General features: G+C 42.2%; 1 protein-coding gene across 5 annotated transcripts in view; it reads right to left on the bottom strand.

The window, feature by feature from the left end:
* Positions 1–25,178, bottom strand: part of hspa12a (heat shock protein 12A) — a 73,624-nt gene that overhangs the window by 40,988 nt on the left and 7,458 nt on the right. For 3 of the 5 annotated variants that reach the window (XM_082558394.1, XM_082558398.1, XM_082558395.1), the window contains exons 2-3: positions 1,751–1,827; positions 1,172–1,299 (exon numbers count right to left, since the gene is read on the bottom strand). In XM_082558394.1, the coding sequence (XP_082414520.1) occupies positions 1,172–1,299; positions 1,751–1,827 (205 nt within the window). The remainder of the gene's footprint in view (positions 1–1,171; positions 1,300–1,750; positions 1,828–25,178) is intronic. The other 2 variants (XM_082558396.1, XM_082558397.1) reach the window with 1 other exon arrangement.

Raw genomic sequence — 25,178 nt, 5'->3', positions numbered from 1 at the left:
TTTCCCCTGTCTCGTCAGCTCTGACTTCTCCCAGCTGTGTTGCCCTCCTGTCTCCCATCCCTTGATTACTGCTGTGTGTATTTACGCCCTGTGTGTTCTCCAGCCTGTTGCCGGTTCGTCTGCGTTATTTCCCTCCGTCAACCTGTGTATCTGTGTGTTCCTATGTTTTTCTCCTCGGGTCTCCAGTTGACGTTTCAGGTTTGTTTTGTTAGTTTTTTCCAGTTTAGGTTTTGCTTAGTTTCCTCCACGCCTTTGCCATTTCTGTTTGTATCTCCACCTTCAATAAAATTCCCCTGCATCTCAGCTGCCAGCATCTTGGGTCCACACGGCTCATCCCGCGAGCCGTGACAGTACAAACCGACCAGCCCGCCGGAGGACGTTCTGTCCGGCCCGTCGGTCCAGCCTTCAAAAGGGAAGCGGCGATCATGCCGACGCCCTTCGCCTCAGCTAGACCCGGAGACTTCTGAATTGCTGGCTGTGGTGAGCGAAAGAGACGTTAATCATGGGTTTTCTGACTTTGGGACTATTTACTCCGGGGCCGTGCCCAGCAGCATTCAGCTCAGTCTTCAGTGTCCCTGTTACCTGTAGCTCAATCTCCAGTTCTGTCGCCCTCTCAGCCATCCATTATCTCTATGCAGGGAGAAAATCTCATTCCCACCCAGGGTGTTTCTCACAGTTTAGCTGCTTTAGGTACAGTTATTCACTCCAGGGCCTCCCCAGAGGCTAGGTAGCCCCCGAGGAACTGCACGCGGTGTCAGCGCTGCCTGGGCGGAGCCCTGCGCAGCTCCAGTTACCTCTGTGCCTGCCAGAGGTCTCCGCACACAGTCTCACAGATTAAAGTCCAACAGGCAAACAAAAGCACTGTTTTTACCTTTATGCTGGATGTTCATCATGAAATGAATCTTTTAAATTATTTGCGCAATCGATTAAACATTAAAAAGTAACTTTAGGTTAATATTCTTCCTTCTTTTGTCTGTTTTGCTGACACTTTTCTGTGTCACATGTCCAATTAGCTACATTTAGTTTTCATTTGCCTGCCAGAACATCTTCCTTCAGCCTTGGTGATAAAAGACTGTTTTTAATTTTTGTTCACAGCCGAACTGATCAAGTTCAGTGCACCACCAGCCCACCATCACATTCCACCTCAGTTTCCACTGCAGTGTCAGCCTACCTCATGGTGTGAATGCACTCTGGTTCCTTAGCAAAGGCGTAAGCATAACCGCTGGATGTGGTGCCAAAGTCAATGGCAACTACGACCACAAAGGACGGCCCTGACGGTACCTGGTCTGTATCATTCTGCTGTGCACAAAGAGGAACAGACAGTTTGATGGTGTTAGGACATATGATGAGTTCAAAACAACCAATCAGCATATGCAAATAAAAAATAACAACATCAAAATGGTAAAGTGATATCACAGGTGAGTAAATATCTGCAGGATGTTCAGTGTTCACTTTGAATGGCACTGTGATGATGGAGACTGCAGGTTTATTTCTGCATTTACTCAGTCTTGGTGTCCTGCTGTTATGTAACATATATGAGTGAAGAGCAGACGGTCTCTACCTAACAGTTTGTAAGGACTTTGCTGTTACTGCTGTAGGATATGTTAAATAGATCATGACCCTCCAATGCCAGGTGTTGTGGCACTCAAGCATGATACAAAGGTAATCAGATTACCAGAATGAGAAGAAACGTGTCAGATCACACTCGTCCTGCAGGAACAATAATTACAAACATGAACACATGAGTCACCTGAGTGTGTGAAGGAGAGAGAGGTGTAATTCCAGGGTCGCCCATGCTCTTTGCTGGAGAAGGATCAGCCATTGCATCTGTACATGAAGACAGCAAAGGATTTATTATGCAGTCCTACGATGCAGTTCACTTTCTATTGAGTATTTATATAAAGTTGCACGCTGTCGTGTCATTTTTAAAGCATGTCTTTATTTGAACATCAGTAGGAAATTTATTCCTTTTACACGTTTTCATAACGACGTAAAGAAATATTTGAAGCATGTAAATATAATAATAACCACTGCAGCCAAACAGAGAGCCTGACGAGCCCAGCTATTAAGACTCGACTGTACACCGTGTTCGTGTTTTCCTCTGAAATAGGGCTGCTTAATAAATCAAATTTTAATCTCGATTACGATCTGGGCTTTCAACAATCATTAAAAAGGACTGAGCCGATTATTAGCCCCTCCCTCGTGCTTTACTTGTGCTTGACAGTCTTTAAAGTCATTATTCAACACATTGTTATTGTTAAATAAATATGTCAAATAATCGAGATCTCAATTTCAGTGAAAATAATCGTGATTATCATTTTTGCCCTAATCGAGCAGCCCTACTCTGAAACAATAAGTTCTGTTGGAGTCTTTCAACGCCTCTCTCTGTCTCTCGCTAGCAAAGTTGACCCAGACAACAAAGTAAAGCTAGTTTTCAGCTATGAGCCGACACGAACCCGACGTATTAGTCAGAGGTCCCTTTACTACAGTTCAGAGCCGCGGACCTGTTTTATATACGCGAGGAATAGTTTCTACACAAGATCGCTGCAAAAAGTGCAGCCTTACCTAATGTCCACCTACTGTTACTCATTTATATTAAGATTTAAACATCTAGCTGGTGTTGGTGTGGAGAGTAGCCTTCAGTAATAGTAATAAATCACACAGCAATAGGACATTCATGTAGCTGTAAAAAGCATGGTAATATATTAAGTAATCCAAAGTACTCAGTTACATTACTCTCATTGAGTAACGTAACAGAATACATTACAGAATACATTTTGGGGCATGTAATCTGTAGTGGGATACATTTTGAAAGTAACCTCCTGACTCAACCCTGCGATGCAGCCATACTCCTGTTAGGGGACAACTTTGAGATATTATTTTATTTAAAAATGACAGACTTACATTAACTTAGTAATTAGTACTTAATTAAACCTGAAAATAAACTTCCTGTTGGTTAAATAATCAACTGACAGCCACTATTAGCAGGTTTGTCCTGATCTCCATCCAGACGACACCGTAATTTAAAGGACACTGCTAACAGAAGCCTAGCTTAGCCACTGACTTAAATTAGCTCCACACTTTAAGCACAATACTACGATAAACATAACAAATTGTTATCAAGGCCAGCTGACTAAAGTTTTCCATGGTCACACTGACTTTTTTCTTGAACACAAGAAGGCAATAAGGCTCTGAAACTAAGACATGCTGCTTCCATAGTTGGTAAGCACCAAAGAAATGACCCAGAACACCAAAGAAAACCGTGTTCCTGCAGAGGCTGCTGACCATGAACTCTGTAAATGGCCCAGAAGTGAAAGGATGCTGCTTTGTGGGTGTCAAACGGCCAAATGACAACATTTTCTGTGTGGAAAGTGCAGAAAATGTCTGTTACACCTGTCTTCAAAACACAATGGCATTTCAGTAGAATAGGAGATTGTCTACCCATTTGCTTCCATCATTTTCATTAGTCTGGCTTAATAACCTTCAGTGAAAGTGTTCTTTGAATGCATACAATAATAATACTCCCCAGACATATTGTAAGTGTCTGGCAGAATTGTCTCACGGCGGGACATCGTGTTATCCATCCTATTTTTCCAGCTCATTCACCCTTTTCTCTTGCCATCCCCTACAGAGTGGATGAGTGGTCTGAAGACCCATAATACACTTTGCCAGGCAATTACAGTGCAGAATTACAGACCACCTGTGGCTAGACTCCATCTAGCCACAGTCCACTCTCCCAAATCACTTTACAGCCTGGAGTTTTATTCCCAACAAAGGGTCGAAAAATCTCATCACAATTAGCAAAGTAAAGTAACGGTAATCTTATAATAAATAATATTTCAATCTTTCTGTGCCAGCAGAGTGTTCACTTCTGTTCAATGATTCATTTAATGTCTAAGGCATGTTTACGCTGAAATTCTAATTCTTCCCCTCCAGCATTCATCCGTTCTCTCATCCGTGACAATCACACAATAATTTAAGTCATCCTGCGGCAACCCTGTGTCGTCCATACAGTGATAAGACTGCTGGGTTTGTCCAACCACGTCATCATTCTTCCCCATTAATCACATTTCTATACTATCTATATGAAAACTAACGATTGAAAATATCTTAGACAAACAAACATGATGAACTGTTAGTGCACATTAAATTAAACTGCATTCAATCCACTAAAAATAATTAAAGTTCATTGAACTTTTTATAGAGTTCAAGTCGCTGAACTTTAATTCACAAATCTATCAATTTTAAGACAAAATAGAAACTAAGCTTTAAAAACAAAGTGTTATTTATTACATTTACTCTATATGATGTTCAAACCTAAGATTTCATTTTCCAAAGTAAAGGTTAAACTATTAGTCATGCCCTTGTGTTTCCAAATGATCAAACAAGAAAATGCAAAAACTAACATTTAATCAACCAGTTAAACAAAGAGACAAAAGTCTGGTAAATTAGTATGAAGAGTCCACACAGAGGGCACGTTGTAGTGGATGACTGGGTCAAACAAGTGACAGGGGACTGAGATCCACAGATTAGAAATGTGTTTTTAATCGTTTCATTTTGAAAATATTCTTAGTTTCCTCCTGCAGTTTGCTTAGGTGCAACACAGGAAAGCCTGTGGTCAGGGTTAGATCTGTGCATCTGGCAGAAAACCCTCCAGATGACCATGCTTTGTTCAAGCCAACCAATGACAACCAAGAGGGTAGGGCTGCTCAATTAATCGAATTTTAATCTCGATTACGATCTGGGCTTTCAACGATCATTAAAAAGGACTGAGCCGATTATTAGCCCCTCCCTCGTGCTTTACTCTCGCGCTGCTCCGTGTGGCAAATCGAGCGCACCTCTCTGCATTTCGAACACGTGTCACAACAATTAAGAGCAGCGGTCTCCAACCTTTTTTGCACCACGGACCGGTTTATGCCCGACAATATTTTCATGGACCGGCCTTTAAGGTGTCGCGGATAAATACAACAAAATAAAACTAGTACCGGTACTGAAAAAAAGAAAATTTATTCATAACACACGTGAAAAGACCCAGGAAAACAGAGTTGACTATAAAAACGATAACAAAATAACGCTGAAAACCGATAAAAACCCTGAAAACTATACATTTCACACCTGAGCCTCAACTTTCGCGGGTACCGGTACCGGTCCGAGGCCCGGGGGTTGGGGACCACTCATTACAGGACCCGAGGGAAGCTCGGAAAGCTAAACAGAAGTTATTTGGAGAGGAGAGTGACTGCCGCTGGTTGAAAAGAGGTAAAACAAAACTTCAATGGTGTGGAAACATTATGGGTTGGCGGAGTCAGACGTGGATCAAGTAGACATAGTGTGTAAACTTTGCTACGGTGTCGTAGCTGCACCACAGAGCAACACTGCAAAGTTCACTAAACATAGATGTTTACATTTTTCATTTATTTCTTATATTGAAAACATTTGCACTGTTATCAGTATTTGCACACTGTTTTATGACAATCTTTAAAGTAGGGCTGCTTGATTATGGCAAAAATGATAATCACGATTATTTTCACTGAAATTGAGATCTCGATTATTTGACAATATTTATTTAACCCTTTAAGACCTACCATAGAACCAAGTCCGCCAGAGCTTATTTTATTTTTTTACATGCTGTGGAGCCATTTTTGGGAGCATTTCAAGTTGCTATACATCAATACAACTGTTATAGCCCATAATATGTATGCATTAAGTGCATAGTAATTACATTAATTGCAAAAAAGTGCAATAAACTACAAAAAAATTGAAAATTGTTTTTGTTTTTTTACATATATTTCTACTTGGAGAAATTTAAGAGGTTTATCCCTCAAAACTTTAAATACAAAAAAGTTGCAAAAAATAGTTTACAACAACAGGAAATTTATTTTGAGTGTCTTCATAGTTTTATTTTGGAGATACAGCAATTTTTATATACTGCAGGAAAAACAAAAAACAATCCTATGATGCAAATTTGCAAAGAAAACAGCAGGTGCATCAAAATAAACTATTTCCAGCAGTGCAATTCGAGTTCTAAGCATCCCAGAAACTATTCAGAAAAGTCAAACATGACCAGTATAGGCTTTTAAGGCCTACAAGTAAAAAAAACTACATTTTCTGCAAAAATGACGTCACTTCCGGTTTCAGACAGGAAATGGCAGACATGTGATAGTTCGCGCTGACGTCTGTTTCAATGTGGGAAGTGTTACGAACAGCTGATCGGATCGGCAAAGCGTGTTTCTGGAATATTGTGTTTTTGTTCCTGCAAGTGCTTTTTATGCAATTTTTGCAAAGCTTTATGTGGAAGGAAACCGTGACCGAGGACAAGCTGATGGCATCAGATGTAAGTACAACTCCTCCGGTTTCATATGCAAAAAAAATTATTGCGCTAGCTTACACGGTTCAGGTTCTACAGGGATTTAAAAATAGTTACACAAAACGGAGCTTGCTGCTCTGACCGGCTTTAAAGGGTTAACAATAACAATGTATTGAATAATGACTTTAAAAAATAATATAAAATAGTGTGCAAATACTGATAACAGTGCAAATGTTTTCAATATAAGAAATAAATGAAAAATGTAAACATCTATGTTTAGTGAACTTTGCAGTGTTGCTCTGTGGTGCAGCTACGACACCGTAGCAAAGTTTACACACTGTGTCTACTTGATCCACGTCTGACTGAACCCATAATGTTTCCACACCACTGAAGCTTTTTTTTACCTCTTTTCAACCAACGGCAGTCACTCTCCTCTCCAAATAACTTCTGCTTAGCTTTCCGAGCTTCCCTCGGGTCCTCTTAATTGTTGTGACACGTGTTCGAAATGCAGAGAGGTGCGCTCGATTTGCCACACGGAGCAGCGCAAGAGTAAAGCACGAGGGAGGGGCTAATAATCGTCTCAGTCCTTTTTAATGATCGTTGAAAGCCCAGATCGTAATCATGATTAAAATTCGATTAATTGAGCAGCCCTACTTTAAAGCCATTATTCAACACATTGTTACTGTTAAATAAATATCATCAAATAATCGAGATCTCAATTTCAGTGAAAATAATCGTTATTATCATTTTTGCCATAATCGAGCAGCCCTACAAGAGGGTAATACTACTATAAGGGACTGTAGAGCACAATGCAAGTACAATGCAGGTCGGAGTGTTCCTGCTTTTCTTGCACGCTTTTTAATCCCACTGCCCTTTTTGGTCAAATAAAAGCACAAGCAGGGCAGAGTCTATATCTTTATTGTTCTCAAGGAACACAAGCTAAAGTATTTGTTTGCCATAGAGCACCCCAATGGCTTTTAGGATTGTTAACGATCAGGACATGAATATTATTATGTACATCCAAACATTCCTTTAATGCCAGGCGTTCTGTAAACGACCTTTCATTGTCATGAGTTTGTTCAGTACATATTTCTGGATTGTGAGAGTTGAGACAGTATGAGCACGATTATCCACCACACAAAGGAAAGACGTTTAGGTTTGGTAAATGAGAAGCTATCAATATGTGCAAGTATCAAATACATATTTGTCATTTTTATCCATACATGCCCCTGAAAAGAAAGCTGCGTTTAACATGGCTTAAAATGTTACTAACTTGTCACAGCTTTGCACTAATGTGCAACACAGTTCCTGCATCGCTATCACTGAAACACATTTCCATAAAAACAAGGTGAATAAGGAGAAAACAATATAGCTAAGAAATTTATCAGGTGATAGTAAATAAGACAATGAAAACACATCAGATGTCAATGTGAAATAATCATGCTTCACTGCTATGGATGGTGTAATGTGTTAGGAATGTGAAGCATGCCACATCATTTGATGGAAATGATAAGAATCACAAAGGGCTGAACTCAAAGATGTTTCAAAAACACTAGAAAAGACAAACTTGTCAAACGTTTGTTACAGAAATTCAAAACTCTGATCAATTTTAATGGAGGGATTGGCCGATTACGTCCGAGATGAGATGACTGGATGTGAGGCTCCTGAGACTGAATGAGACCGTAGATCTCACTCTAAAGACATACCAACGAGTTATGTGACGACCTTGAAGGGTCTTTAAACACTTCTGCTTCCAGAGAGCTACAGCTGCACCGCCTCTGGCTTCCTGCTTAAGGAAGCGTTTCACCTCTCTCGAGGTCTCAACTCCACTGACCAAAATCTAGCTTCTCTACATTCTGTTAACCCCGGTCGACCGTTTCATTCCTGTCACTTCACACACACTTCAGATCCCTACCCAATCTGATACCAGACCAGTATCATGTTCACTGGTCCAACCAACATGTCCTACGACATGGCCATCGAGCTCCCCATGGAGCAGTATCCCCTCGTGGTCACCTGCTCTCCCTATCCCCTAGGGAAAATAAGGCTATGGAGGAGTACATTACAGAGGCTCTCCAACAGGGCTTTATTTGACCCGCCACCTTCCCAGCCACCGCTGGGTTCTTCTTTAAGAAGAAGGATGGCACAGTTGGCTGCTGGCAGAGCCTGTGGGCACGCCACTGCAGCCCCCTCTGACTTCTGCTCCGTGGCTGCTGAGTGACCCCTTGTCTCAGGGGCACAGATGCCTCTCCGATGATCCTCCTTGGGCTCTCGCACTCTGGGGCCTGGAGAAACCTTTTGAATACATGTGCTCTCATCCACACAGGTGTTCACACCTGTGTGCACACAGGTGTGCTCACAAGACTGAGGCATTTTTATATCATAAAATAAAATAAAACTCAGCATAATTTGGACCATTAAGGATCACTGTTCACTGGATGAAAAGCTGAATAACATTATAGAAAGAAACAAGAGTGAGCTGGTGTAGCTGCAGCATTACATTACTTTAAACCACAGGTCAGCATGCATGGATAAGGAATGATAATACGGAATGCCGGCACGGGTTGTGCTTTGCACACAGCTGTCTCTCAGTGTACTTCCAGTTTCCCATCAAAAAATCTCTATTTTCTGCATTATTTGCTTGTTATGCACCAGGCGCTGTTTTTTTTATTTCAATGAATTTGACAAGAAAGTCTGATTTCTGCTGTTTAACAGCAAAGACTTTTACAAATGATTGCTTATCAGTGTCTTAAATCAAACCTCTGTAACTTTGCTCTGCTTCACTTCAGCAGCATCAGGTAATGTTCACATATTGATTCATGGTATTTTACCTGCTATAAAAAGCCAGGCCATCATGTTTTTCTGTTTTAGCCTCAGTTACTTTGACACAAAGGCATCTGCTGTGATGCTCACACCTCTGATGAAGTCTCACAGTGTCAGCTTTGTTTTATACCAAGATAGTTTACACCGAGTTTGTAATTGCAGAGAAACAGTCAAAAAAAATGGAATTAAATATTTAGAATTTACAAGCTTCTTTCAGCAGTACGTATCCAAGATAAATGTAATATTTCTGCCTGTCTGAGTCAAAACTGAAATGAATTCAATCAAATCGAAATCTTGTTACTCCGAACTGAATAAGTTGTAGAAATCAGTGATGACACCCAGCACTACAACTGGCCTCTCCACAATGTGGAGGCTCTTCTCTGACATCATAATAACATAGCTGAACAGGCACATTCAACATTTAAGATCATATACTTGTCATTGTAGAAAGATACAAAGACATTTTGTTTGGTGACAATTAACCAGCAAAAAGGGATAAACTTCACTTTAAAAAGGCAAAAAACTAATATAAAGATCTAAGAATAAAAAGAGCTATGTACGAACAACAGGAATATTTGCAAACGTTGTGTTGTTGTTATGAGAGCAAGTGCAGACATTCTGTTTTTTTACATGACTGCAAAGATTGCAAAGTTGTGCATGTGCCCGTGCACTAAATCAGTCCCAACAGTTTGCTAATAAAGGCCACAGCCATGAGGAGGAAGCTGCTTTTCACTCTTTCCTGGTTTTAAATGTCCAGTATCTATTCCCCCAAGGTAAAAGTGTAAAAAGGTGATGACCAGGTATGTCGACTCTCTGCTTATGAAGCTGGCTTTCTGTTTAAAGCGGTCAGCATACACAGTGTGCCATTGTTGGAGTATTGCTCCCTCCCTCTGGTTGCCTCGACGACATGGGTAAGGTGTTTTTTTTTTTGTCTGCTTAGCAAACCACACTGTAACACACTGAGTGAGGAGCTGAGTGCGTTACAGTGAGTGAGGAGCTGAGTAACACACTCGGTGTTACACTCATGAGGGCGTTACAGTGAGTGAGATCCGAGGACGTTACAGTGAGTGAGATCCGAGGGCGTTACAGTGAGTGAGAGCCGAGTGCGTTACAGTGAGTGAGATCCGAGGGCGTTACAGTGAGTGAGAGCCGAGTGCGTTACAGTGAGTGAGGAGCTGAGTGACACACTCGGTGTTACACTCATGAGGGCGTTACAGTGAGTGAGAGCCGAGGGCGTTACAGTGAGTGAGATCCGAGGGCGTTACAGTGAGTGAGATCCGAGGGCGTTACAGTGAGTGAGAGCCGAGTGCGTTACAGTGAGTGAGATCCGAGGGCGTTACAGTGAGTGAGAGCCGAGTGCGTTACAGTGAGTGAGGAGCTGAGTGACACACTCGGTGTTACACTCATGAGGGCGTTACAGTGAGTGAGAGCCGAGGGCGTTACAGTGAGTGAGATCCGAGCACGTTACAGTGAGTGAGATCCGAGGGCGTTACAGTGAGTGAGAGCCGAGGGCGTTACAGTGAGTGAGATCCGAGGACGTTACAGTGAGTGAGATCCGAGGGCGTTACAGTGAGTGAGATCCGAGGGCGTTACAGTGAGTGAGAGCCGAGTGCGTTACAGTGAGTGAGAGCCGAGGGTGTTACAGTGAGTGAGATCCGAGGGCGTTACAGTGAGTGAGAGCCGAGTGCGTTACAGTGAGTGAGATCCGAGGGCGTTACAGTGAGTGAGATCCGAGGGCGTTACAGTGAGTGAGAGCCGAGTGCGTTACAGTGAGTGAGAGCCGAGGGCGTTACAGTGAGTGAGATCCCAGGGCGTTGCAGTGAGTGAGGAGCTGAGTGACACACTCGGTGTTACACTCATGAGTGCGTTACAGTGAGTAACACACTCGGTGTTACACTCATGAGGGCGTTACAGTGAGTGAGAACCGAGGGCGTTACAGTGAGTGAAATCCCAGTGCGTTGCAGTGAGTGAGGAGCTGAGTGACACACTCGGTGTTACACTCATGAGTGCGTTACAGTGAGTAACACACTCAGTGTTACACTCATGAGGGCGTTACAGTGAGTGAGAGCCGAGGGCGTTACAGTGAGTGAGAGCCGAGTGCGTTACAGTGAGTGAGAGCCGAGGGCGTTACAGTGAGTGAGATCCGAGGGTGTTACAGTGAGTGAGGAGCTGAGTGACACACTCGGTGTTACACTCATGAGGGCGTTACAGTGAGTGTAGGGCTGCCACAAACAATTACTTTGATAGTCAACTACTCACTGATTATTTTTGTGATTAGTCGACTAATCAGATCATCATCCATTGGACATAAAACCTTCAGCTTATTGCACCAGCAGCATCTGCTCTTATATAACTATCACTAGCTTACAGCTTTAAGTGTGTAAGGTATGTGCTAACTAAAAATAAAGACAAGATGACAGTTTATTAAATTTTAATGAAATCTGCAGATTGTTTCGGTAAACTCCTTGCTATCTAAAATATAACAGGACACTGGAGTATATTAGGGCTGCCACAAACGATTATTTTGATAGTCGACTAGTCACCGATTATTTTTGCGATTAGTCGACTAATCAGATCATCATCCATTGGACGTACAGCGTACAGCTTATTGCACCAGCAGCATCTGGTCTTATATAACTATCATTAGCTTACAGCTTGAAGTGTTTGTGCTAACTAAAAATAAAGACAAGATGGTAGTTTATTAAATTTTAATGACATTTGCAGATTGTTTCGGTGAAGTTTAATAAACTCCTTGCTTTCTAAAATATAACAGGACACCGGAGTAAATTCTCGAGCATCTCACACTTCTGATAATCAGCTGTCTGCTTGACAGTTTTAGCTGTGCAAAAACTATAACTTTAATCTCAGCCAAACCGATTTACTCAGGAACAAATAAAATACTAAAGAAAGCCAAACAATAACATTTGTAAGTTATCTAAGTGACTTATATATATGTTTAACCTGACTAGCGAAAGACGGCGGTGGGTTTGAAAACGATTTGCCGGGAGTCCGGTGTTCTCACGGCTCTAGTTAGCCTTGCCCCCGCCTAGCTAACGAGCTAGTGGGTAACAGACGTCTCCGAAAACGTCGGAGCGCTTTTGAAAATATGTGGTGTCCTGATAAACTGAGCCGATATTTGAGGTTTACACAGCTACATTCTCGCCTGAAAATATGTTAAACGTTTATTTTGTGACCCAGAAAGAATAATAAGAGTAATATTAAAACTAACTAGCTGCCGCCATTGTTGACAACTGTGCTGGGCTGCGCTATGAATTCTGGGACACAGCTTCTTCTTCTTCGGGGTTTAACGGCAGCTGGCATCCTTGTACATGCAGTGCTGCCATCTTCTGTTTCAGTCCGTTATTACACTCTTAAATCCTACTACTCATTCCTGCGTCCTTTGTGATCTTACAAAGCTTCAAACGATGCGTCGACTATTAAATTAGTCGTCGACGATTTTAATAGTCGACATAATCGTGACTAGTCGACTAATCGTGGCAGCCCTAGAGTATATACTCGAGCATCTCACACTTCTGATAATCAGCTGTCTGCTTGACGTTTATTCAGCTGTGTAAAAACTATAACTTTAATCTCAGCCAAACCGATTTACTCAGGAACAAATAAAACACTGAAAAAAGCCAAACAACAACATTTTTAAGTTATCTAAGTGACTTATATATCATGTTTAACCTGAGTAGCGAAAGACGGCGGTGGGTTTGAAAACAATTTGCCGGGAGTCCGGTGTTCTCACGGCTCTAGTTAGCCTTGCCCCCGGCTAGCTATCGAGCTAGTGGGTAACAGACGTCTCCGAAAACGTCGGAGCACTTTTGAAAATATGTGGTGTCTTGATAAACTGAGCAGATAGTTGAGGTTTACACAGCTACATTCTCGCCTGAAAATATGTTAAACATTTATTTTGTGACCCAGAAACAACAATAAGAGTAATATTAGATATTAATAATTATATAATATTTATTAATATAATATTTATATAATATTAAAATGTAATAAATTCTGTTTTCATGGATGCCTGGATGTTAAACTTAATTGTTACACCTGGTAAAGAAGCAACGCTGACCATTTTATTAAAGATGAAAGAATTTAGACAGTTTAACTCTCAGTGATGCCGCAGTGTTGGTTTGACTTTGGGACCTGAAGCGGACGGAGTTTTGGACCCAGAAACGGTTAATGAGTTACAGACCGGATAAGTTATTGAGTTCTCTATGTGCTGTACTCAGTTCCTTCAGAATATTTGTTGAGCCCAGCTGTTTATGACGTTTATTCAGCTGTGTAAAAACTATAACTTTAATCTCAGCCAAACCGATTTACTCAGGAACAAATAAAATACTGAAAAAAGCCAAACAACAACATTTTTAAGTTATCTAAGTGACTTATATATCATGTTTAACCTGAGTAGCGAAAGACGCTAGCGAAATTGTTCTCCAATTCTTTTTGTTTGGCTTGTATACGCTATCATTCGTTCTTGAAGGTATGTTTTTGCACAATCCCAAATTATAAGGGGAGACATTTCTGGAGTGTTGTTTACAGACATGTATGTTGAATACGTGGCAGTAAACAATGCTGAATGAGGCTACAAAGAAGTGAAGTCCTTATCATTTAAAGTGGATGCATATTATCTCCACTGCTCTGATTGGTCCTTTGTGTTCTTTGTTCCAGAGGAGTAGGGAGTGATCTTATAATGTTATTGGGAGTGTCTCTATATTTCCAATTCTATACAGCTCTGAATTTGAGCTGAAAAATAAGTGGATTCTATAGGATCCGCGTCTACTTGAGTAAAACATGAAATCCCTTCTCTCAGGAAACAGAGCTCCAGACGTCCACTAGGCCTGCCTCTGTACTTTGATTTTAAAGCATTCTCCTCCTCTCCTCAGATCACTGCACAAAAGAAACATCTTACCACTGTGCTAACCAGCAAGGGTTTCTCCACCATGTGCCAAGTTGTGTTTTGCTTGGAATTCAAATACTTATAAAATCATTTATAACTTTCATGAAATGCATTTTTTCTGGATTTGTGGTTCCATCTCTCCACCATACTACATACCATAAAGAAATTAGAGAGCCTTTATTTCTTACTCGACAGCCAATCTTACCAACAATGTAACCCGACCCTATTATGTGTGTTAGTTCACTTTTCACTGTCATAAACTCAAAAACAAATCAAAGTTCGCACTAAACAGAAACAGAAGATTCTTGATAGAAAATAGCAGCATATGAAAATGCAAAGATGAGACACACACAAAGATTGGCAGCCATTACAATAGCAGAAGGGGGACCTCATTAAATTCACTGAAGCAAACCAGAGGGCACAAACACAAAACACATCAGCTATCAAAGAGCCACATTCATCAGGGGCAAGAACAAAATGAGCATGAGGAGAGAATGTGCTGTTTCTTCTACCATCTGAGCACACATTCATAGAAGCTAAGCAGAGACCCCCACGCACAGTCGTCCTGGTCGTGCCAGAACAGCCTTTCAGCAATTACAGCCACTGCATGCTCCTACGTACGCGCTCCTACGTACGCGCTCCTACGTACGCGCTTCTACGTACGCGCTCCTACATACGCGCTTCTACACACACGTCCCCTTCCTGTTTTCCTTTTTATATGTTGATCACACTTAAATGTTTCAGATCATCAAACAAGTTTAAATATTAGCCAAAGATAACACCAACCACATTGATATGATGTTCCTTTTCTCAAATGTTGTGTGTGTGTGTGTGTGTGTGTGTGTGGTTGTATTGAGTAAACTGTGAGTGATAAAGTTTTAAAGAAGTAAATATTTCGATATAACTGGATTGAGAGGGATTATGTTGGCTCACTAACTATCAGCTCAGAGTAAGTTAATTAGATAACTACACTTAGGTGATTTAATCATTATTTTGTGACTATATGTCCCATCCTCTACACCCTGCAGACCCACACTGTCATAGCTGGACTGGCCATCGGGCATACCGGGCATTTGCCTGGTGGGCCGCTGGCGATTTTTTGTTTTTAATGGGCCGATCGATTTTTTTTTGGAAGGGTATAAATAATGAAAGGTGTTGGATTGGCCAGTTGGTCATGATCGACTCTGGGCTGGACCAATTACAGCCGAGGAGGTCGAATGCTGGACTAGTAAACGGGAGGCCAAACTCAAAACACGACTTTATTAACAGAAAGGCAAAGACGATACGAAAGTACACTGGGAAGAACTAAAACTAACTCACAAGGAGGCGGGGAAACCACAGGGAAATGCCCACAACACTGAGGGACAAAGCCACACAGAACAGAGGGAGATTCTGACATAAATACACAGAAGGTAATGAAGGAAGTGGGAACACATGGGGAGCACAGCTGAGGACAAGTACGCATAACGAGACAGGAAGGACACAGAACTGAAAATACTGACCCAAGACGCGGACCTTAAACGTAACACAGGAAGAACACAGAGATGCAGAGAGGAGGGAGAGAGATAGCAAGGTACAGGAACTCAGAGCTATATGAACACAGACACACAGAGGAAGATACAGGAGCAAAGACACGATCCGACAACCAAAACCATAACCACCTAAGGACAAGGACTCAACTTTAAACTAACAAGGTGGACTCAAACCAAAATACAAACCCTCAAAGACCCCCACACACCCCCACACAGTGTGAAATCCAGAACGTCCCGACTCAACAACTCCTTCCTCCTCACTGCTGTCAGACTCTTGAACAGCTGACCTATTTTAACAGTAATAATAATTTTTGCACATCAGGTCATCTCACATATTAAACCAGCATATTGAGCTCATAGCTCTTTTGCACACACATCTATTTAACACTTCAATTTTTGTCTCCATTTATTTATTTATACTATTTGTATTTTACCTGTTCTAGTTCTGTTTGCACATATTAATGTGTGGACAGCAGAGAAAGACTTTCATTGTACAGAGAAATGATTTCTTTGTGCACATGACAATAAACACTTTGAATCTTGAATTATTTGGTCCTGCTGTTGCTAAATTTGTTAAATTACTTTAATAAATATCCTTCAAGTAAAATCACTCCCTTCTGAACCCTTTGTACAACAGTAAAGGTAAAAACAGTATTAAAGATCCTCATTAGTATAAAAGGTTAGTCCAGCACTTTAAAAGTAACAAGTTCTAACTTAGTTCTAATCACTATATTCATGTGCACTGTTACCTCTACGTTGTCTCCTCTTTTGAATTTTGCATCTTCATCTGATGATGACGTTATAGCGTTGAGGTCCTAGTCGTCCCTTCTCCCTTCCTGCTCACCGCCATTAAATAATTGACCGTGTGGCTTTGAAGCAGAACGACTGTGAAAGACTGTAGTTGTGCTTCGTGACTGGGCGTGGCCCATCAGCAGAAAGTGCCTGTGTGACTGGGTGAATGGGGCAGGTTGTACAAAGTGCTGTGAGGGATCAGGTCGAGCAGAAAAGTGCCATATAAGAATGAGTCCATGAAGCAGCTCATAACAAAGGCATTATTAGGTCCTTCCTCTCAGCTTGTAATATATTTCTCTATCACTCAGTAAATAAGATGATGAACATGAGAGTGAATATCTCCTTAAACTCTTCTCCCGCGATGATCCTGAGTCATACTACATGACATCATTATTAATGGGAAAGATGAAACGAGCAACATGAGATTTCAGCTCCCATCTTCTCTTAGCAGCATGTCTCCACCCCTCACAGCTCCCTGAGTTTAGTTCCTGCCCGTTTTAAACATCTCATCACTAATTTACTTAACAAACTAATCTGTTTGGTTCACACTCACGCTCCTCTTTCTGTTTCTTTTCCCATTTTTGTCTCATCTAAGGAACACTTAGAACATAAGCTCTAGTTGGCAGAAGTGGAAACGAGTGATTCTTGCATTTGTGTCACTGTGCTTTTTGTTCGGCTTGTTTACTGGCATGGAGAAATTCTCTTTCACACAGTGTTACTACACTGCTCAGGGGTCACATTCACATAGATTTTAATGCTTCTCCTGCATCAGTGAGAAATGTGGCTTTTGTGCCAAAAACAAGGCCCGGATGAGTCTGACGGCGAGCAGGTCAATAAATAACTTTGATGTACAGTTCTTTGCTGTACTAAAATGAAACTATGACGAAAAAGAAACTGTTCCCTTTTTTGTAAATGAAATGCAAGTTAACGATATTTGATTTGATAGCCTATGAATATCTTCTGCTGTTTCCTCTCTTTCCTCCACAATTTACACTTTATACATCCATCCAGCTGCTTCCACTTCTCCTTTTCAGGGTCGCGGGGGCGCTGGAGCCTATCCCAGCTGTCATTGGGCGAGAGGCGGGGTACACCCAGGACAGGTCGCCAGTCTGTCGCAGGGCCAACACACAGAGACAGACAACCATTCACTCCCACATTCACACCTATGGGCAATTTGGATTAAGCAATCAACCTATCCCCACAAACTGCATGTCTCTGGATGGTGGGAGGAAGCAGGAGTACCCGGAGGGAACCCACGCAAACACGGGGAGAACATGCAAACTCCACACAGAAAGACCCCGGCCTGATGGTGGAATTGAACTCAGGACCTCCTTGTTGTGCGGCAACAGTGCTAACCACCGTGCTGCCCAGTTTACACTTTAATTAAAGGATATTTAATAAAGCAGATTAATAAAGCAAACGCCAAATGAATGGAACTACACTGATGTAATTAACCTACTCTGAGCTAATGCTGATTATTCTCTTGTCCTTTGAAGGACAAAGGCTGGAGCAGGTCCAGGCCTGACGCTGCACCCATCTTATTAAATCTATAATCTAACACAACAAAGGTGAGAAGAAAAATCATCTGAACATTCAACCACATGGATATAATTCACTTCATGTTTCATTTGGTTTGTGTCTTTAGCACCTTTTCACATTAAGATTCATTTTAACAACACACCGACCCCTGAGTCCCCGTGTTTTTAACTCGGTGGGCGTGATTAAGGATGCCGTGCAGGTGCGTCCGCCCTCCCTGCACCGCAGACCACGCCCCCCCTACTTTTAAAATGTAAAATAAAGTATTCCCCCGTGTTTGTCAGTTGCAGTAAAGCCAATACAGCTTCCTTTTCTTAAATCATACACTTTAAAAGTCACACACACAGACATGCGTGCGTGCGCACACACACACACACACACACACACACACACACACACACACACACACACACACACACACACACACACACACACAGCTTCCAAGGTTGTTTCTATAAAGGCTCCAGAGAGGCTGTTAGAATCATTTCACAGATCATATGTTCTCATTTATTAAATGGGTTAAACGTAATTATTTGTAATATACCTGATTATATTCTGATCAGTATTATGCATAATTAACTATGAGCAAACTCACACATGAAACGTGATTTCTGCAGTCACACACAATCTGCCAAAGCTGGATCGCGTCCACACACACACACACACACACACACACACACACACACACACACACACACACACACACACACACACACGTCCGACACTAATCTTTTTAACGACTCTGTTTTAGAGCCTTTAAGCCTTTATGTGATGACAGGGGAAGCTGCAGGACTTCCAGTCTCTCTGTGGCCCACCTCTCTGGACAACCTTCATTATTAGAGCACAAAGTCAAAGCTGACATTGAAGGTCTTTTTCAAGAAGCCATATTATATGAAAGGGCATGGAGAGAGAGCTGTACAACATACTTTTTATCTTTTCAATACAACCCCTGTGACATGACAATGGTACCAAAACAGCCATAACACAGGCAGTCTGAGGCCTTCTTCATACTGAGGAATCACACTGGTATTGGATCAGTACTATGGCTATACTATCACACCTGAACAGGAAAAAGTGTATCCCTGTACCACTGCGTTTGGCATGATGACCCTTTACACTGCATCGGCAATCATGTTTAGTAGGGCTGGCACCAACACGTCTAACTGAAATGGCTCATACCACCGGACCAAAAGCACCCTCTGAGGCAGCGGTGTCGTGTAGGTCTGTGTCTGCAGCAAATCCTCATATCCACCCACTTGCTTCCTAAGCGCTCCTGGCCTTAGCCCCTCTTAGCCTTTCACATTTTTATATTAGCATTTAAGTTTTCGGGTGATGTCCAATAACATTTGGATCTGAATTCTTTTTACCAGGAACTTTAGCACCACCTGCTCAGTGGTCACAGTAATATGATTAGAGACTGCCAGCTACCCTTTACATTTCTTTTCTTACACCAAGTACTTCAAACTCGATTCACGATAAAACTTAAAGTAGCCACAGACATCATAACCTTTAGTGTAATATTTAGATTTGAAAGACCCAATTTGTTGTACACTAAAATAAAGACTTCTATAAGTAACGACGTAGAAAGATGGCAGACAGAAAGAACGCAGCCTCCTGAAGAGGTCACACTAAGGAAATGCCTTCAAACTCTCTGCAGAACAATGGCTTTCCTTCCTGCCTGTCTGTAATGGAAGAACTGACATCAACAAAAGCTGCACTCAGATATGGGCTGAGCACTGAAGATAACTCCCTACACCCAGGTTAGATAAAAATAGAGCGCTGATATCATCATTACCTGGAGTTATTTTTGACTCCATCAAACCTGCATTAACAGGAGCCTGTTCATAGTTAGCATGTCTGGACTTCTCTTACTGTATCACATGCATGTTTTTAGATTCTGCAGCCCTGCATTTCCTGGAATGTGTGCATATTGAAACACAGCATGAATTATTTAAGACTGAGGAAATATTCATAACTAGGCAACGAGGCTTCACATTTGTGGGACAGATTCACGATGGCTGTAACCTAGAGTAGGGTTAGGGTAAAGCTGACAGTATTTGTTGGTGCTCTGCTGTACTACAGAACCAAGAAAACACATAAACCGACATCCACGGATTCTGTAACAATAACAATAGCTTAGTACAACACAACATGTTAAATGTATCCAACAGTCCACGGCTTTGTAAGTAACAGACTAGAACCCGGGGCAGCATAAACATCTGATACCTGTGTGCTAAATGGTTAGCATAAACGACTGATCAGTCTAAAGTATAGCCTGTATAGTTCTAAAAAACTTGTTATAGTATGAACATGAACAGTAGCTGCAAGTGTAAAGATTATTTTCTGATGCAGCATATATATACTGACAATTAAATGTTCTGTTCTAAAATTTACAAAGCAATTTACAAAACTTGTTATTTTACAGTTTATATATACACAACCTGTCAAAAGCTTCAGAACAGCCCAGTTCTTCCAGCTGTTTATTGCAATTCAAGTTGTTCAGGTCCAATCAACATCTTGAAATGGTCCAAGGGTAAGTGGTGAACTGCCAGAGGTTAAAAAAACAGGTAAGGTTAGCCAAAACTGAAAAACTATTTACATTTCAGAATTATACAAAAGACGTTTTTCAGGGACAACATGGGTTAACAGTTTAAAGCTGTTCTGCAGCAATGGAGGTTGATCAAGTCTTGTAAGCTGGTGCTACTAATTCCTACAGCTGGTCCAACTTTTCTGGATTACTTCCCCCTCTGTCTGCATATAGCAGTGTGGTACCAGACCCTCATGAGCATCAGCTGAATAGTACTGTACTGCAGAAAGTAGTGTTTTGGTACAGAAGTGGTGAGAAAAAGGCGATTAACAATGGAAGAGAGACAGACCATCATAACACTTATAAATGTCGGTCTGTCCTACAGAGAGACTGCAAAGAAAGTCAAGGTGTCAGTGAGTACAGGCACTCAGAAACGAACTCTGGCAGGAAGAGGTCTGGCAGACCCTAAGACACAACTGAATCAGTGATAGGCGGCTCACAGGACAACAGCTTCAAGCAGCTTAGTAGTGCTTGTAGTAAGCAAGTCTCAGTTTCAGCTGTGAAGAGAAGCTGCAGGTTTGACAGGACGAGCTGCAGCAAGAAAGCCATTGGTAAGACAGAACAAGACAAAGAGGCTTGTCTGGGCCATGAAACACTGGACCACTGAAGACTGGAAGAAGGTATTATGGACTGATGAATCAAAATTTGAAATCTTCAGTTCATCGATTCATTTGTACACCGTGGAGTAGGTGTAAGGATGGGTCCACAGTGTTTGGCATCAACTGTCAAACATGGAGGAGGAAGTGTGACGGTCTGGGGCTGTTTGCTGGATCCAGGGTCGGTGACTCGTACAGAGACGCTCCCTGAACCAGAACCACAGCACTCTGCAGCTCCATGCAGGACCCTCTGGTATGCACCTAGTTGGTCAGGGCTTCATCCTACAGCAAGATAATGACCCAAAACATGAGTCCAAGCTGTGCCAGAACCACCTCAGGAAAAAAGAACAAGACTGTAAGTTTGGAAACACGGAGTGTCCAACACAGGCTCCAGACTAAAACCCCATCGAGCTGGTTTGGGATGAACTGGACAGAAGAGTGAAAGCAAAGCATTTTGGTCCATAAACTAATTCCATGATTTATTTTTTAACTCCAGTTGCTTATTTGTACCATGCTTTCATTTCAGAGTGCAATGAGACATTAAACCGAGTAATTTTCAATAAAAAACTGGAAAAAATGAGGTGTTGTAAAACTTTTGACTGGTAGTGTGTATCAACACACAACTCTGTTCTGATGTTTTTGCTAAGAAGATGTCATGAAACTTTTCTCGTCTGATGGCAGTGGTCTCTGCCACAGTGCTCACTGACTGTTAAATACACAATGTTCATTATAGTCACCAGCTGAAACTAGCATTTACTACACATGACACTTCAAACTGGTTTTTCTTAGAGGTTTTCTACTATTAAAACATAATAGTGAAGTATTACTATTAGTAAGGTTGGTGGTTCAATCTCTGGCTGCTCTAGTCTCCAAATATCCTTGAGCAAGACACTGACCCAAACAGCTCTCTGATTGGAGTGTGAATATTAGACAGACGAGAAAAAGGTGCCTGTGTGAATGAGGCATGTTGTACAAAGTGCTGTGAGTGCTCAGGGAGAGTAGAAAAGCGCGGTATAAGAACTAACAAACTGATGACTTTTAGACATCAACAGGATATGAAACAACACATGAAACTGTGCATTTAATGTTGTATAGTTTGTAGAATCATGCTGTTTGACTGGGCAGTGCAAAAGAAGACAGCAGAATGTTAAGAGTCGTGTAGGAATACGGCACAACGCAGACGTCCTAACAATGTTTTGTTTCCAAATGAGCTGTTTCCGCACTCCCTCCAGAAAACTTACTATCTGATTGCCTGACAGAAGCCCCTCCCCCATCCTGTGACCCGCTCCGCTGCAGATCAGCCCCTCCCTCAACACATGGATTATGTCAGAGAATGAATCCTGGAAACAGCCTCTGGCTCCCATTTACTCTCCAGCATTCCACGGCACATCTTTATGGGAGTGGGATGATTCTTCTTCTCCCTCTTTTTGGTGTTTTGCTCAGGCAGGGCGGTGATTGATTAACAAATGTCTTCATATGTATTTTGAGGTTAAGTTCCACAAAGCCCCTTCTAACCGTAAGTAGAAGGGGCTAAGTATCACCGCTACATCCTTTGTCCATGGGGTGTGGCCTGCATTGGCCTAGTGCAGGTAACACACTGGCTCTGAAAGCTTATAATGACATATAACTGAGTGAACACCTAGTTATAGTTGACAGTTAAACATGAGAAAGAAATGTGCAAAGTGTTTCTGACAATGTTTTCCACAAGCAGTAGCTCCTGCTGAGGACCAAATGCTTTTAAGGAAGATAAGTGATTTTCTCCATGTGAGAGTGAATATAGTTTTGTGTTTGTATCTTAAGGTGTGGCTATGGCTCAGGTTGTAGGGCCATCTGACCCCTGGCTCTCCACACCTACATGTCAAAGTAACCTTGGGCATGATACCCACAACACCCCGATGCATGTGTGTGATGCAGTCTGTTCCTACTTTGTTCTTCTGGATTTGTTCTTAGTTTCACTTTGTTTCCAGAGTCAGTTTTCTTTTTTTAGTTCAGCTTTAATAGTTTCAGTGTTGATATTAGTCCTTGTAATTATTATTGTATGGATGGCAAATGCCTCGGGGCAGATTTAGGAAAAATATAGGTATTACAATAAAAACACAAAACTGTTTCAAAGCAGCTGACTTCCAGTCTGGTAACATGTCCATCAAAGCCAGTGCTTCAAAATCACATCACTTTGATTTTAGTTAACTAAAACGCTGTTGCACATCTAATTTTGGCTTTTACTTTAGTTTTCGTTAACTATAATAACCTTGTTTGATTATAAGATCCACAGGACCACGCCTCCATGTTGAAGCCGTGTAACGTCACCTGAGGGATGGTGGCAAAAATATCTGGAGCGACTGGTTATGTGGGGTTTGCTTCTTTATGTGTTCATCCTTTCCAGTGTCCACAAAGCGCTTGTTCATTTGGGGGTCGTCTGATTTTGGGGGGTTTTCTCCGTATTGTTGTAGGTCTTTACCTTACAATATAAACCACCTTGAGGTGACTGTTGTTGTGATTTAGCGCTAAATAAACAGAACTGACTTGAATAAAAAGGTCAGCTGTGCTCGACTGGTATCGTGGTCACTGTATGAAGATATTAACAGGCCTGTGTTTGCTAACTCCTGACTGACAGCTGAAGGTTTGGGTGTGCTCAGTGCTGACGATGACAGTCTCACTGTTTGTACTGCTATGAATAACACAGGCCCTGGATTAGTAACTCCCTTCATCACATTCAGATGATACAAACGTTTCACACATACACTGCACCTTTTTCAGACACTTCCAAATAGAAGTGATGAGGCGTGGGAACACATGTCACAAATGAAGCATCATTGTGGAGAAATCTGTTCATCTAGGCTGGAACTTTCTGTTAACGCTGTCATTATTATTATTGTTATTATTATTATTGTTATGGTTATTATTATTGTTATTGATATTATTGTTATTATTATTATTATTATTGTTATAATAATAACAATAATAGTGGTTGGTGCCTGCCGTGGTGGTAATCCCCGAACCAAATGGTGGATACCAGAGGTGAAGGGAGCCACCAGGCTGAAGAAGGAGTCCTATCGGGCTTGGTTATCCTGTGGGACTCCGGAGGCAGCTGATAGGTATCGACAGGCCAAGCGGAATGCGGCTCGGGCAGTGGCTGAAGCAAAAACTCGGGTGTGGGAGGAGTTCGGAGAGGCCATGGAAAAAGACTTTCGGGCTGCCTCGAAGAGATTCTGGCAAACCGTCAGACGTCTCAGGAGGGGAAAGCGGTGCTCTACCTGCACTGTGTATAGTGCTGGCGGAGCGCTGCTGACGTCGACTGAGAAAATTGTCAGGCGGTGGAAGGAATACTTCGAGGACCTCCTTAATCCCACTGACACGTCTTCCGAGGAGGAAGCAGAGTCTGGGGATGAGGGGAATGACCCGCCAATTTCCGGGGGCGAGGTCACTGAGGCAGTTAAACAACTCCTTGGTGGCAGAGCCCCTGGTGTTGATGAGGTCCGCCCCGAGTTCCTGAAGGCTCTGGACATTGTAGGGGTGTCCTGGTTGACACGCCTCTGCAATGTTGCGTGGAGATCAGGGGCAGTACCTGTGGACTGGCAGACCGGGGTGGTGGTCCCCATCTTCAAGAAAGGGGACCGGAGGGTGTGTTCCAACTACAGGGGGATCACACTCCTCAGCCTCCCTGGGAAAGTCTATGCCAGGGTGCTGGAAAGGAGAGTTCGTCCGTTAGTCGAACCTCGGATACAGGAGGAACAATGCGGTTTTCGTCCTGGTCGCGGAACACTGGACCAGCTCTTTATCCTCTCCAGGATACTTGAGGGTGCATGGGAGTTTGCCCAACCAGTCTACATGTGTTTTGTGGACTTGGAGAAGGCATTCGACCGTGTCCCTCGGGGTGTCCTGTGAGAGGTGTTGCGGGAATATGGGGTGTCTGGCCCATTGCTACGGGCCATTCGATCCCTATACAACCGTTGCAAGAGCTTGGTTCGCATTGCCGGCAATAAGTCGGACTCGTTCCCGGTGGGTGATGGGCTCCGCCAGGGCTGCCCTTTGTCTCCGGTTCTGTTCATAATTTTTATGGACAGGATTTCTAGGCACAACCTAGTGGCGGAGGGCTTTCGCT

The sequence above is a fragment of the Aulonocara stuartgranti genome (genome assembly GCF_965226115.1).
Source record: "Aulonocara stuartgranti genome assembly, chromosome: 13".
NCBI lineage: Eukaryota > Metazoa > Chordata > Actinopteri > Cichliformes > Cichlidae > Aulonocara > Aulonocara stuartgranti.
This window is presented reverse-complemented; position numbering and strand designations above follow the sequence as displayed.